The 15,712-nt window shown below is 34.9% G+C and overlaps 1 protein-coding gene across 1 annotated transcript in view; it reads left to right on the plus strand.

Moving 5' to 3' along the window:
• Window positions 1-15,712, plus strand: part of DMD (dystrophin) — a 2,124,834-nt gene that overhangs the window by 862,794 nt on the left and 1,246,328 nt on the right. Inside the window, 3 exon segments of the mRNA XM_047715765.1 lie at window positions 4,382-4,561; window positions 4,866-4,994; window positions 6,783-6,953. Coding sequence (XP_047571721.1) covers window positions 4,382-4,561; window positions 4,866-4,994; window positions 6,783-6,953 — 480 coding nt within the window.

Below are 15,712 nucleotides of genomic sequence, written 5' to 3' on the forward strand. Positions count from 1 at the left end.
TAAAAATTGAGTTATGACTTCATCATTTAGTCACTGAATTTGAACTTGTCCATTCAGAAGGGTAGACCTGTCAGAACCTTCTCCATCCCTCACCCAGCATGTCAGCCCAAGAAGACATGAATGCTAAGGATTAGACTGGATGTCTTTCTCCTCATCTCACCAACCCCTTAAAAAACTACATCCCTTAGAGAGGCATGAGTGATGGTATGCAAAGAATGGCCAAAACAGTAGTTGGAGTTCAGTCCAGTAATTCAGTTCTCAATACATTGACAAGTATAGACATTCTTATGGTATGGAAAACTAATAGAACTGGGAGAATGGTTCTATTCTTTTAAGTTTCCAGTGAATACTCCATATTTTTCTTTTTGTGGCTGTTGATTCTTTTTTTTAAATTTAATTTAATTTATTTTTTTTCAGTGTTCCAAAATTCATTGTTTATGTACCACACCCAGTGCTCCATGTAATACATGCCCTCCATAATACCCACCACCAGGCTAACCCAACCCCCCACCTCCCCTCCCCTCCAAAACCCTCAGTTTATTTCTCAGAGTCCACAGTCTCTCATGGTTTGTCTCCCCTTCCAATTTCCCCCAACTCATTTCTCCTCTCCATCTCCCCATGTCCTCTGTGTTATAACTTATGCTCCATAAGTAAGTGAAACCATATGATAATTGACTCTCTCTGCTTGACTTATTTCACTTAGCATAATCTCATCCAGTCCTGTCCATGTCGATACAAAAGTTGGGAATTCACCCTTTCTGATGGAGGCATAATCCTCCATAGTATATATGGACTGTATCTTCCTTATCCATTCGTCTGTTGAAGGGCATCTTGGTTCTTTCCACAGTTTGGCGATTGTAGCCATTGCTGCTATAAACACTGGGGTACAGGTGGCCCTTCTTTTCACTATGTCTGTATCTTTGGGGTAAATACCCAATAGTGTAATTGTGGCTTTTGATTCTGACCTTCATATTTTCTGGATTGTTTGGCACTTGATCCAATCCTTAATGGTGAACTTCAGTTTCAAGTATCACCTCTTCCTTAAAGCCATTCATGCGCATCCCAACCATGACTCATCTTTCTCAAACAAGTACTTTCTACTATGATACCAAATACTTGATTGCACTTTAGCCTTTCTCTACAGCTACGTGGGTAAAATTAAAGCAGGATATGCAAAGACTACTTCTTTCTACTCTCTGGCAGTGAATGGCACAGTACAGAGTGGATATTAAGCACCAAAAGCAAATTCACTAATTGATATTTTATTGAGACCTGCAGAAAGTCAGATCAATATATTTTTTGAAGTCTAAGATAATAATATTTTAAAGTCATATTTTAATTTAAAATAAATCTGTTATATACTTGAAACTAAGGTAAAAATACTTTTGTTGGAAAAATAAAAATCTGTTCAATGAGTGCAATATTTTTCCTAATGAAAAATAGCATTTATTTAATACCAGTTTGTTCTTGAATCCCAAATGTGAAGATTTAACTCAAGGATTTCTTTTATGGTAAGAAAAAAGAGTGAATCACTTTTGGGGCTATTATCACCACGATGGTTACTGCTTTTTTTTTGTTGTTGTTATGTTCATCATGTCTTTGAGTGCTGTCTTAAAATACTAGGGAAGCTAAAGTGATACTCATGATTATCTACATTTCCTATTTTATTCTTTTCATGAACTGAATGAAGTATCCCTGTATATTAAACATTTTCTCTTGAAAATTAGCTATAGAATTTTGGCAGATGTTTAATCCATGGTAGTTGGTTGTGATCCATGAACTTTTTGCAACAATATTTCCTAAATCAAAATTTCTAACCCTTCTGAGATCTGGAAATTTCCATTGCCTTTAATTGCATTGCCTGGTTGTAGAAGAGACAGATGTCTGTGTATGTAACTTTTTTATATCAAAGCTAAAACAGTGTCATCTTTAAGACATTTTAAGAGATAATTACTAATCCAAATACAAAGTAAGATTCAACTTTGTGAGGTGTTATCTTTGCAAATACATATTCTCTGGTGACAAGCCACTAGTCTGGAATGAATGCAGGAAGAAGGGCATGTTCATTTGCCTGTCTTTCCATATCTTTGACAAATACATCTTGAGTATAAGTTTTATAATGACAGAGACATTCTCTGTGATTTTATTTACAGTGCCAAGAATAATGGCTACCATATAAGGTTGTAAAGGTCGTATTCTACACAAGGATGCAGATGAAAGGAATAAAATCTAGCCCATGAGCACTCACAAGTCAAGTTCCAGAAGGGCTGTTTTCATGCCAAGGAGGCATTTCTCATAATTTCCTTAAAGACATTAAGTAGAATCACCTATGTCATTGCTACAACAGTGATGCCTTTAGTAGGAGCTCAGTAACATTTATGATTGCTAAAGAAGGAATTCCTTCTATGAACAGCTGGCTTTACCCATGCACTACAGATGACAACTGCATTACAGATAACCCTCTACACGGTAGCCAATAAGTGCATTTGGCAATAATTACTTGAATTTCAGATACTTGTCTATTGAAAAAGAAAAATACAAATGCAAAAGATTGTCTTGGGATAGGAGAAACAGTATCTTTTGTGCACAAATTACTTTATACAGCCTTTTTACCAGATTTATCACCCCTATTTATGTGATGTGAGAAGCAAAAACAAAAATGCATACACATAGTGATTTTGAGTTCAACAGACCTGATGGTGTGAAGGATAGGCAGCTACAGAGCATCTACGAATTAAAGATGAGGTACAAGCTGGCCTCAAAGAGACCCTCACTCTCAGTCTCGATTACTTGGCCCACCTCTGTTACTCTCTGTGCGTGTTTCATTTGCCTCTTTGCATGTGAGTTTCCTCCTCTTTCTTACTGTTGCTGCTCCCCAGTGATTTTGTCTTACTCTGGCTTTGGTTTGCTCTGGTGAAGATATCAATTCCATTTCTAAATGCTGAGCTGGTGTGTTATCACAGTCTCTGTATCTTTTAGTTAAACTTCTTGTGAGGGTGCCTGGGTGGCTCAATGGGTTAAGCCTCTCCCTTCAGCTCAGGTCATGATCTCGGGGTCCTGGGATCGAGCCCCGCATCAGGCTCTCTGCTCAGCAGGGAGCCTGCTTCCCCCTCTCTCTCTGCCTGCCTTTCTGCCTATTTGCGATCTCTCTCTCTCTCTCAAATAAATAAATAAAAATCTTAAAAAAAATAAACTTCTTGTGAGGTTCTGGTCTGGCTTACCCCGTAGTGAAATGTCCCACAACAGTGTGAGGACAAGAAAGGGATCAGGGCAGAGGCCAAGAAGTGCAAGATGGTCACCTGGTCAGTCATGATACATCACCAGAAAAAGGCTGGGGTAGAGCTGAGTGTAAACTTTTATACAAGGATCAGTTTTTCTATCAACTTCTACATACTTTCTAATATTACATTGTGCTTGTTTTTAAATTTTGTAAATCAGGTCTTAGAAAGTGGTGGTGCTTTCTTAGGGGTTGTCATATTACCTCTTTATTTTCACAGACCTCTAATTGAAATTAAGTATTTTATTTTCAATTATGAATGAGAGAAGCAAACCCCAGTAATAGCTATAGTTCCTGCAAACTTTGCCACCAGTTGAAAATGGCAGATAATTCTATATCATATTCTATTCATTGTCTATATTTCAAGACACCAGTTATATTCATCACTACTTTTAAATTACTCTAAACATCTGCTGCTAGATTATTATAGTTGCATACATTAGGGAAGAAAACAGATATTACTATCTTACAGGTTTTAAAAAGATATTTTGTATATTGTTTTCCAATAGAACTCCTTTCCATTAAAGTCCAGTGGACTCGTTTATTTTTTAATATTATTATGAGAAGAGTCCTTATGTTTCACCAGATTCCAAATAGGTTTGTGGCACCAAAATGCTGAAAATTTCTTTGTAGAAATACAAGAGCACACTAATTGCTAAATTTTCTAAAGCCATTGCTTATTTATGAATGAGGTTCTGAGGTCTGTCTTCACCTAGTATATTTATAAATTAAGTAATATAATATGTTCAGATAACAATATACATGTTTATCTGTTAAGTGTAAATAAATAAATAGAAATAAATATAAATAGAATAAATAGAAATTCAACATGCTTCTGTGTGTGTGTGTGTGTGTGTGTATATATATATATATATATATATACACATATCTAGATAAATAGATATAGATATATGCTTATATATGCCCAATAAGGATACTACAATGTATATGGTAGGATTTTCATCATTCATGAAGACATATGGAAGGTTTAAATCATTGAAAAATCTTACTGTAGTAACTATACACACAGCCATTTCAAAAACATTAAATCTAAAGACTACCATATATGAATTACTCCAAGCTCAAATACTGTCCTTTTCACAGGCTACTCAGAAAGAGATTGAAAAACAGAAGGTTCACCTGAAGAGTGTTACAGAGCTAGGAGAGGCCTTGAAAACGGTTTTGGGCAAGAAGGAGACCTTGGTGGAAGATAAATTGAGTCTTCTGAATAGTAACTGGATAGCTGTGACTTCCCGTGCAGAAGAATGGTTAAATCTTTTGTTGGTAAGAGAAGAAGCTAGAGGATTTTCAACCCCTCTTCATTATGAGAAAGAAATTATGTATGCTTTGAATAATAATATCTATGTCTGCAAATTCCTTAACTTCACATGAATGGTGGCTCTTAACACCTATAACTATATTTTAATATTTTGCTATGTCTCTGCTGTATTTTATATGGAGATCACACCTAAGTGTGATTTGACAGATACTATTCTTTTTGCCTTTCAACATTATAGAAAGTATGACAAATCTTTTAAGAATATTGTCTAACCAGTATTATGTCATGGTATATCTCTATAAAATTAAGGAATACCAGAAACATATGGAAAACTTTGACCAGAATGTGGATTACGTCACAAATTGGATCATTCAGGCTGAAGCACTTTTGGATGAATCTGAGAAAAAGAAACCTCAGCAAAAAGAAGACATACTTAAGGTAGCAAATAAAATATCATGAAAAGTAATTTTCTAACTGTACACCAATCATGTCAGTAATCAAGGAGTTATTAATAAGAGTGAATAAAGTTCTTCCTCTCATCCTTCCTCCCTCCCCTCCTACTTTCATACCCTCCCTACTTTCTTTCTTTTTTTTTTAAAGATTTTATTTATCTATTTGACAGGCAGAGATCACAAGTAGGCACAGAGGCAGGCAGAGAGAGAGGTGGAGGCAGGCTCCCTGCGGAGCAGAGAGCCCGATGTGGGGCTTGATCCCTGGACACTGGGATCATGACCTGAGCTGAAGGCAGAGGCTTAACCCACTGAGCCACCCAGGCGCCACACCCTCCCTACTTTCTTAACTCACATGGGAGTTAATGACTTTGAAGAGTTTTATAATCTGGATATCTGTCTATATCCACCTCTCAGCTAATTACACAAAACTTAGACACCAATGACAAAGAGATTCCAGAATTTATTTTGGTGTAATTTTGCAAATTCCTGCCCATTTGACTACTTCGTAGTGTGTTCTTATATCTAACATAAGGATCAGTTTCCCAGTATCATTCACAGCCTATCTGAGTCAACACCTGAAATCCAATCATCTGGACATTTTGCCTGTGCAACATCCAAATCTTTATAATTAGTAACAGTACTGAGCTTATATAAATCTGGATGTTTTTATTTTTTACTATATGTAAAGTAAACATGGCTTCATGTTCTCTCTTTGTATATCAAAACCAATTATTAGAATGCCCTGAGTCATCTTTCAGAAAGGCAACTTAATCTTCATTAAAAAAAAAAGATACCTATAAAAGGATATGAAAGGTATAATGTGCGAATTTATCTTATTGATGCTATGTTAATCTCCATTTGATAACATCTTTCTCAATTAGATAGGAAGAGTTGAATTTTAACAAATTTCATTTAAATTAGTGATTCCTTATTTTGTTGTGCCGAAATAATAGTATTTAACTAGTGGGTTGCTAGTTAAAGAACACTCAAAAATTATAGTTCCTGTCTGAACAATGCATTTGTTAATGTTAATGAAATTGCTATTTTCCAAAGATTATAATTCATTTTTAATGAAAAACTATTGATGTATTTCAGGCTATCCCTAAAACACATTTACTCTGTTGTGTGTACCTTATCTTGCTTTCTCTTGTCCTTCAATGTGTAGTTAAGGAATGCCATCTTACCGTGAATTTCCTCCAAGGTCTTTGAAATAATAGGACCAAAGTTATTTCACTTATACCCTCTCTGACCCCTTGAGTCAGGCAGAACCTTCTTCACTCCCTCTTTCAGTGACACAGAATCCTTATTTGTTGGAAAGTCCATTTTTTCCCCCATGATGCTCAGTAAAATAAAAGGGGACTCAGAAGTGTTCAGGAAGGAATAGAAAAATTTTCCTCAGCTACCTTTCCTTCTGAGGATATATTAAGGTTATTCCACAGCTATGACATTGAGTAGAGTTAAGATAAAATAAGACTAAATATAAAATATGATGGTTGTGGGCAACATAGAGAAGTCAGGAAAACGTTCCTCGTCCTTCCTCAGACTAAAAATAAACCTAGATCCAACTTAAACAGGGGCAGTGATCTATTTTCCTGAGATGGCACACATTCTCAGTCTTCTCCTCTATTTTAGGGAAGTTGGCTTTTTTCCTCCCTCTGTAATCCTCTGCATGTGCTTGTTCTTTCTTTGTCTTTCTCTTTCTCACTCTCTGGCTCTCTCTCAACTTCCGTTTAATTACTAACTTCGAGCCCTGTCTCTTGCTCACGGAATATAGCGTTTAAAGGCTGAAATGAATGACATGCGCCCAAAGGTGGATTCCACGCGTGACCAAGCAGCAAAGCTGATGGCAAACCGCGGCGACCACTGCAGGAAAGTAGTAGAGCCCAAAATCTCAGAGCTCAACCATCGGTTTGCAGCCATTTCTCACAGAATTAAGACTGGAAAGGTAGGAAGATCTGCTCCAAGGTGGAAACTAGTGATAAATGATCTCTTGCGAAGGTTACGCAGTACTCTGAAGGGGGCAAGCAACCCCCACAGCAAGGTTTTCAAAAAGAAAATGAAGGCCAAAATGTATTTAAGGAAATTTTACCACTGAAATCTCATGGGCGATCAATCTCTCCCCACTATCCCCCACCAGTCTGTCTGTCTGTCTGTCTCTTTCTCTCTGTCTCTCTCTGTCATTTTTCCTTTCATGACACAGCTATTCTAGAACTGCATTCTGTACTGGTTTACTTATGTACTTTCAGGGGTAACCTTCAGCAAAGTAACAAAGAGCATGCTGCAGGCCAAAAACAACAACAAAAAAGCACAAAGACATCCATCTAAGGAAAGCACTACTGACTTATCTTGCCAAATATAACATTGCTTGTGTGTAATATGGATCAAATATCCAAAATGGGGCCTTGTACATCTCTTGCATGATCTAGGGTGTTTGTATCTCTTTATTGGTCGTGCACATGTGTGTATGTGTGTGTACTTAACTTGCTTTTGCTAATTGCCGATACTTACTGTGATGAAACCCATTAGGCTACAATAACATGCTCAAGCCATGAAAACAAATAATCACAAAGCTTATATATCTTAATTTTGTAATTTTATATGTCTATTTATATTTATTCTATTTAGTGAAGAACCAGGGAATATGGAACTTTTGCATGATAACCCTTTATATTTGTGTAATATTTAATGAAGACAAAATCTTTCCTAATAGGCAGCTTGCAAAAATACATAAAAATATATAAATCCAACTCTTTTGGGTTAGTGTTAAATTGTAAGGTAGTTACCCCCAATTTTATAAAATGTCAATTTTCACATTTTTCAATATATGTGATATGCTTTCAAATACAAAAATGTATGTAAAATAAATATGTGTATTTACATATATAGATAATTGCTATAAATAACCTTAGATGAGAAAAATGTTTTTAGAAATATTTGTTAGAAAATATGATATGATGTAATATGTCAGGTAAGTGTCAACCCCTGGGACATACTTGAATATACTTGAATATTTTTTTTCAAGAATATGGATACCCAATAATAGCATGATTTACAATTACTATATTTTCTAACACATTCCAATGTATCACTGTTATATGTACTAGTATATATTTAAAAGAGTTTCTAAAATATATTGAAATGTGATATGGATTTCAAATACTTCATATCCACGAAACATAGTTATCCTTCAGAAATCGCTCTGCCAAAGCAGAAAAGGCATTAGCTTACCTTAATGCATTGTTGCTTCTTTGTAATGCTTAAGTTAACTAGTTAATTTTACTCATTTATGTACTACTTTAAGGAAACTGTCCTCACCTGGAAAATATCTGAAAGGCTCCAAAATTTACTCTCAGAGCATAGTTGGTTTTTAAAGAATTTACTCTGCTGTTTAAGACCATTGTTTTTACTTCTATGGATTATCATTAGAGTATGTAATATATAAACAACCAAAGGCTATTTCAGTCATCTTAAGAAATGGATGCTGGTACTTCATTATTGGGTTTTGTATTCTTCCTGCCATATATATCACTAAGCTATAGAGTATTTCAGAGAAAACAAGGTATTGTTTTCTTGATCCTTGCAACAGTAGATTGAGACAAGTTATGTCACAGGATTGTGACTTGTAGATATTGACAGATGAATAGAATTCAGCCTGTATGATAGACTGCCAGACTTAGCATGGCCAAGAGAAGTCTGTGAATTTTCATCCTATGTTCCGTACACATTTGTCAATTACTTCCATATGTCTTGCATTAGATGAGCCACTTGCTGCACTTCTTTTATTGTCCTTACTGAAGAAAAGCATAAGAGATTTTAAATCAATATTTTCAATATATATAAGTTAACAAAAGAATCACATTGTCACTTTTCCAAGTACTCCTTTTTCTCTAAATCAATAAAGATGACTGAATGTGATAGTGACCCCATTTGGGGGCTTTGAGAGATAATTATGCTCTATCATCATCATGAAACCAAAAACATGGAGATAAAGCTTATCTGACATTTTGCTGATTTTTTCATTGCATTGTGCTACTAAGTGTGGAAGTATACACGGGTGCAAAAGATACTTAAGAATATCTGTTTATGAACATAAACTTAGTCATTGTAATCATCTGACATACTTAACACTAGTACATCTTCATGAAGATGTTCACTTAGTGAGATAATTCCAGCAATCACATAGTATAATATGAAGAGCAGTAGACATAAAAGACGGAATCCGAGGTGTAATTTTGTCAGCATTAGGCAGAACATGTGATTTGTCTTAAATAATGTTTATAAAATAAAGGAGTTAAACCAGATTAACACCACCCTCAGCCCCCAAGGATTATTATTTAGAACAGGACGTAAAAAATGGATAACAGGAGAGTTAGTGGATGGGTGGATTTCTGTCTTTTTATCTTTCTCCTTCTTGTCATAGGATTCAAGAGATACAAGTTATGTACATAGAGCATAGTGTAAAATTTCTAGTTTAGATTAGCTAAAATAAGGAGTAATTAGAGTAGCTCTTAATAGTTCTAAAGTTTGACAGTCCAGTGGTCTTTTGTTGATGCAGTAAGGAATTTAAAATAATGACCTGTACGTGTGTTTGTTTACAGAGTAGGGTAATTCAGGAAGTGCTGGAATTCCTGGGGTGACTTGATCTCAAAGTCAAGCTCCTTATACAGTAGAGCCTATGTATGGTGAGATTAGGTTGGAGTATGCCCTTCTTATGTTTGAATCTATGGGCAGGTTTACTTAAAAGAATAATCTGGAAGAAAATCTACAGTGATTAAATAAATAAAGGTAGGTTGGGAATATATATGGATAGAAAATAGACTCAGAATAAGAACTCCACTTCAGGATCCTTTTAATGGTCAACTAGAAATGGCAGTTGAGCAGAGCAAAATTTTACCCTGAAAACTTACCAACAATCCCTGGATTCATTGTCTGGTGAAGAATACAAAGTTTATGTCTCCTGCAAGGACTGTTCATGACAAGAAATGAAAAATCAGGAAGGCAGTGAGCATTGAGGTCCTCAGTTTAGATTGGTTTAGAACTTGTCCATGAGATGCAGCTCCTTGTAGTGGTAACTTTTAACTATTGGTGAGGGGGAAAAAAAGGAAAAAGTTCTTAATATCAAGCCACGAAACTTGCTTTCAATGTGGTCTTGGATGTGACATTGTACCTCTCAGAGCCATGTTTTTATCTAGAAAAGTAGCAAGATGATATCTGTCTTATCCTAACCTCAAGATTGTGGTAAAAATTAAATGACTTAAAGATATGTAAAAGCATACATTTAAAAAACCTACATGTTACTTTATAAATACAAAATGGTAAAAATCATTAATATCCACAGTTATTTCCATCATATTATATGTTAGCCTTGAATGGCCAAATTTTGAGAATTGAGACAGAAATTGAAGGGAAAAATAAGTGGAGGATTGGCTGATTTCTCCATCTGGCCTCTGCTAGAAATGGGCTAGGATAAAGAAAGTGTCTTTGATATTTCCATTGTAAGGACCAGCCTAATAGATTATCAAGTGGACCAATATAAGAAATACTAGAAAGTTCTGCTTGTCCCAAATAGGACATGAAATGCCACCTCTTCCCATTTCATTTAGGTTGATTGGTAGTATCTGATTGCATTGACAAAGCTTAATCTCTCCTAATCTGCATGAAATCTGTTTGAGAAAATGACAGTTTTAATGGGCATGGTCAGAATTATAAAAATGAGCCAGTGGTAACTTCATCACCCTGGGTAAAGTCAGTGGAATCAATGGTCAAAGACAACATGTCTCAACTCTTTCTGTCTTAGGGCTTCTGAACATGGTGGCATAGCAAGGTGATAGTGAGGAAGATACTGTCAGGGAAAGAAGATAACAAGAGACAGGTACATAGAGGGCAGAAATAAACTGACTACTCAGTACTGTTACTTCTGGCATCTCTGCTTCTCTCCATCTTCTGAGAAGCCAAATTGGAGAGGGGAGTCTGCATTTTGGGAGAGGTAATTGAGGTAGAGCTTAAATGATTAATGCAGGAATGGTTGGGAAAATAGACCAATATGAAGGATCTCTTAGCAGCAATGTGATATTTCATGTCATAATGTTTGGTTCTCTGGTATCTGTATTGCTAGCTAAGGAGTGATGAATTCAAAGAGCTTACTGTTTAATGGTGGAGCGAGGTATGTTCATGGATATTGGGCCAAAAATGAGTGTATGCTGAGTGAATTTAGCAGCCATTCTAGCTGCACAGAGGAGGTAGAAGTTCAGGATAACCTATGAAAAAGCTCAAGAGTATATAGAGTGTTCAGTGGAGATTACATTCAGTTTACTTTTGAAATGTAGAGCATTGAGCGTGAAGCTTAGTTGTGGATGATAAGACTGAAGAGGATGATTAGACACAGTGTGCAGAGGTCATGACAACTAGACTAATAGTTTATGCTTAATTCAGTAGGCAATGAGGAGTTCCTAATATGTTTTTTTTTTTTTCAGTGCACTGTTGAAAGGTTAGTCCAATAGTAGTTGTGAAGAGAATTCAACTGAATAATAACAGAAGTAGGGAAACAATTAGGAAGCCATGGTGATAATCTAGATGGGAAACACTGAGTACCTCAAATAAAGGGGTGTCTCTGGGAATGAAAAGGAGGTCATAGTGTAGAGCAGTGACTTTCAGACCTTTCTTTACTTGGAGGAACTGTTAAAACACAGATTGCTGTCTATCCCCTGCCCCTACTGCCCATAGAGATTATGATTCAATAGACCTTGAGTGTGGCCTGATATTTGCGTGTTTAAGAAGTTTCTGGATGATATCCATGCTAAGGATCTGAGAACCAGGCGGTCTACAGCTTCTCTGAGAGCCAGTGGTCTCCACACGTTAAGAACTAACCTAAACTTAAATTATTACATGTGAGGGCCAAAAAGATGGTGAGCTGAAAAATGACTCAGGATTCAAGACTCGTTGAGTATGAGAGTCTACACCTGAGTTTCAAGAATAAAATATGCATCAAGATATGATTTATCACCTTATAATACTTAATTTCAAAATAGTGTTGACTAAACATTTTATCTAGCTATGTCCTATTAATATAGGCAATTACTTTTTTATAAGAGATTATGAAACTTATACATATAATTTGCCTATTTAAATTGTCTTCATTTCTATAGAGCTGAAATGTTAAATTATTGGCACTGCAACTGGTACCAACCAAAAGAAAAGTGAACTTGTTTTTTATTTCTTTAATTCTTTATTAAGATTTATGTGCTACCGGGGAAAAAAGAGTTATGTGCTATTGGATATATTATACCCTATATTCTTTAATTTGCATAATGGGCCTTAAAATTGCTTTTAAAATTCATGTGGCAGTTTCTCTATATGTATTTAGTGTAATTATCACATGAGATTTGGACAGTTTGGCATTGTTTGTGTAAATATTCATAGTTTTGTTGCTATTATAATTACAATGTCAAGTTTTTGACCTCCAATCAGAGTTAGCAGATGGAAAAGTAATTGTTTTTTGGATCAGGGACTTTTCACACACACGCAAACACACACCCCTCTAACAAACCAAGTGATTTTCCCATTTAATAATGAATATATCAAGAGGATAAAAAGCCCTATATTGTTGGGCCTAATCTATCTTAAATAAGGATTTTTTATGTAAAAAGTAATGTATAAATACTTTAATGAGAGTTTAGACAATGTTTTGGCTTTTTTAAACATCAGTGGGAAATAAATAATAACACTTACAAATATTACCTAGAATGTCAAAATAAGATATATTGGATTTGAAAATTTTAAGTAATACCTAATTTTCAGTAATCAACTTTATCAATACAAATATATTGATCTTTTTTAATAACTTCCCTGATGGAAGAGAACATGGCCCATTACTTGGTATGGTTATTCTTGTTTGTATATATGTATGTATTTGTATGCATACACATATGTATTGCAATACATCTGTATTATACAAATACATATCACATACACATACATACACACACTTTTTAGTGAAATTTTATACAAAGAAATTATAATGAAAACATAAAGAAAGACTTTGGTAAAGTTCCACAGGAATTGCATAATTTGTAGGGTACTAAAAATATAACAATTACAGTTAATCTCCTCAAATAATATTAACAAATTAATACCTAAACCATATAGTACTATACCTGCTAATTTTATTTCACTGAAATAAATAAGAAATGAGCCTAGCAACAGAATCCCTATATTAACAACTTCTCACATTTGTAATTTGCTATCTCTTTATCAAGGTTAATTCTGTTGAAAATTTAGTAACAAATCCTTCTTATAATAATTTAAAATGTTTTCATTTTTTTAAAGATTTTATTTATTTGACAGAGAGAAATCACAAGTAGGCAGAGAGGCAGGCAGAGAGAGAGGAGGAAGCAGGCTCCCTGCTGAGCAGAAAGCCCGATGTGGGGCTCGAACCCAGGACCTGGGATCATGACCTGAGCCAAAGGCAGCGGCTTAACCCACTGAGCCACCCAGGCACCCCTTAAAATGTTTTCAAAGTAGATGTTAATCTAGTTTGGTGAGCGATGTCATTTGCTAGAACTAACTGGCTCTTATTAGCATGATATTTAAATATGTAAAGCTATTTGGAGATTTCTGATTATGATCCTTTAAGAAGGAAACCTATTCCTCTGGTCAGTCATCAGATGCAAAAGTAATCATTTCTTGGACCAGGGACTTTCAGATATTTACAGGGGACTGTGAGAGCCAGTGGGTTGCCCATTTTCTCACAGTTAGCCTGGTTAGAAAAATGTCAGATCCTGGCTCATTGCTTTGTGTACTCCAGCATGCTGAAACCCAGCATACTTTATTACTTCTGTTTATATTATCAGGTATTTATTGTCCACATATTATATATCAATATAAACATGTCTAATTTCACGTTAAAAAATGATTTCAGTGCACTTCTTTGCATTTAAAACAAAAAGAACTGAACAAAAAAGCAGAAATAGAGAGGAAGGGAGAAAGGGAAGGAAAAAAGAAGAAAGAAAAAAGAAAAGAAAAAACACACAGCTGTCCAAAGTATTGTATTTTTGCTTTTAATTCATTTGTTTCCTTCATATATTTTTACAGTGCAATCCTTTCTTCTCCTATTTCAGCTACTGCTACTTCTGGAAATTATTTAATCATGAGGTATAGAAATACTCCAAGTTATATTTAACAAAAAAGCAGGCAGTGGGCTGGTTCTTGAACCACCAATATCTCTTAACCAATCAATATATTTTCTATCTAATTCTGAAAAGTATGACCATGAGATTAATCTCATCAATTCAAAAGCCAATGTACTGGGTAACATTCCTTAATTAACTCCACAAATTTGGGAGTTACCATATTTCACATTCTCATCCTCAAAGCATCAAAGATAACCCAGTACCTTACCTAATTAGTAAAAGAATCCAACCAATAGAATGTCACTCTTCTGAGTCAATTTGCTTTATTTCTTTAATATAATTTCTTATTTTGTTTGGAGTTTGCTCTTATGAATTTAAAATAAGTGAGTGAATCTATAAACTATGTGATTATCTTCATTCTAGTTAGGTCTTTGTTTTTTTTAAAGATTTTATTTATTTATTTGACAGAGAGAGATCATAAGTAGACGGAGAGGCAGGCAGAGAGAGAAAGAGAGGGAAGCAGGCACCCTGCTGAGCAGAGAGCCCGATGCGGGACTCGATCCCAGGACCCTGAGATCATGACCGGAGCCGAAGGCAGCGGCTTAATCCACTGAGCCACCCAGGTGCCCCTTGTTAGGTCTTTTTAATATGAGTATTTTTCTTTGTAAGTTTTCTTCCCTGTCCAGATATTTGGATTTGAAATAGCTCTTCATAACCTATCAGTAGTATGTCTTTTCTGTATTACAGGATGTTACTCGTCCTTGAAACTTTATTCCTTTTGGTTTCTATGAATTATTTTTTTAAAACCAGCATTGTAATGATAAATAAATTTTCAAAACTGCAGAGTGGAAAGAGAAGACTGATTGATTTGAAGCATTTTTAAACTGATCTGTAGCACTCAGATTATTTATTTGCAATTTAGATATTAGTGTAATTTGAATGTAGTGACCATTTATCACATTTATTAAGATTACATAGTCCGTATTAACAAATGTTGACTTTGCTGTCTTTGTAAACACAGTCATTATTTTGTTAGCGTATCTGTGCACATTAGAAGTAATATTTAACTAAAAGTAAGGTTACAATTTAAAAATTATAAAGGGTATTTGAGTAATTTCAATGCTTCCAATTTACAGTGAATCAATTTGTAATTGATTTTGCCTTTTTCAGTCTGTTACTGTTTGTTAACTTGTTATATAAATCACCTTTAATGCTAAGACTTTAACAAAGCCTTAAATTTCATTAATCTTAAATCATACAGCAAAGCATAATTAATAGCTGTTAAGCAATCTGAAACATTAAAAATCAAGGAAAACAAAGTGTTGTCTTTCTCAGTTTCTCTGTCTCTTCTTTCTTTTGTGTCCGTTTATCTGTTTATTAAACTTTCCTATGTTTTACTTTATTTGTATTTTGTATGACTACACAGTCATGTTAAAGCCGTTAAGATGAAAAGGTAAGTAAAAAATTAAATTGTGCAAAACTCATGCCTGGTTTATACTCTTCCCTACAATATTATAATCTTTGTTTGATTATTTTCTGTGTATTCTAAAACCTATCTTGTGTGCATGTCTAGCAT

This window comes from Lutra lutra, chromosome X (assembly GCF_902655055.1).
Source record: "Lutra lutra chromosome X, mLutLut1.2, whole genome shotgun sequence".
NCBI lineage: Eukaryota > Metazoa > Chordata > Mammalia > Carnivora > Mustelidae > Lutra > Lutra lutra.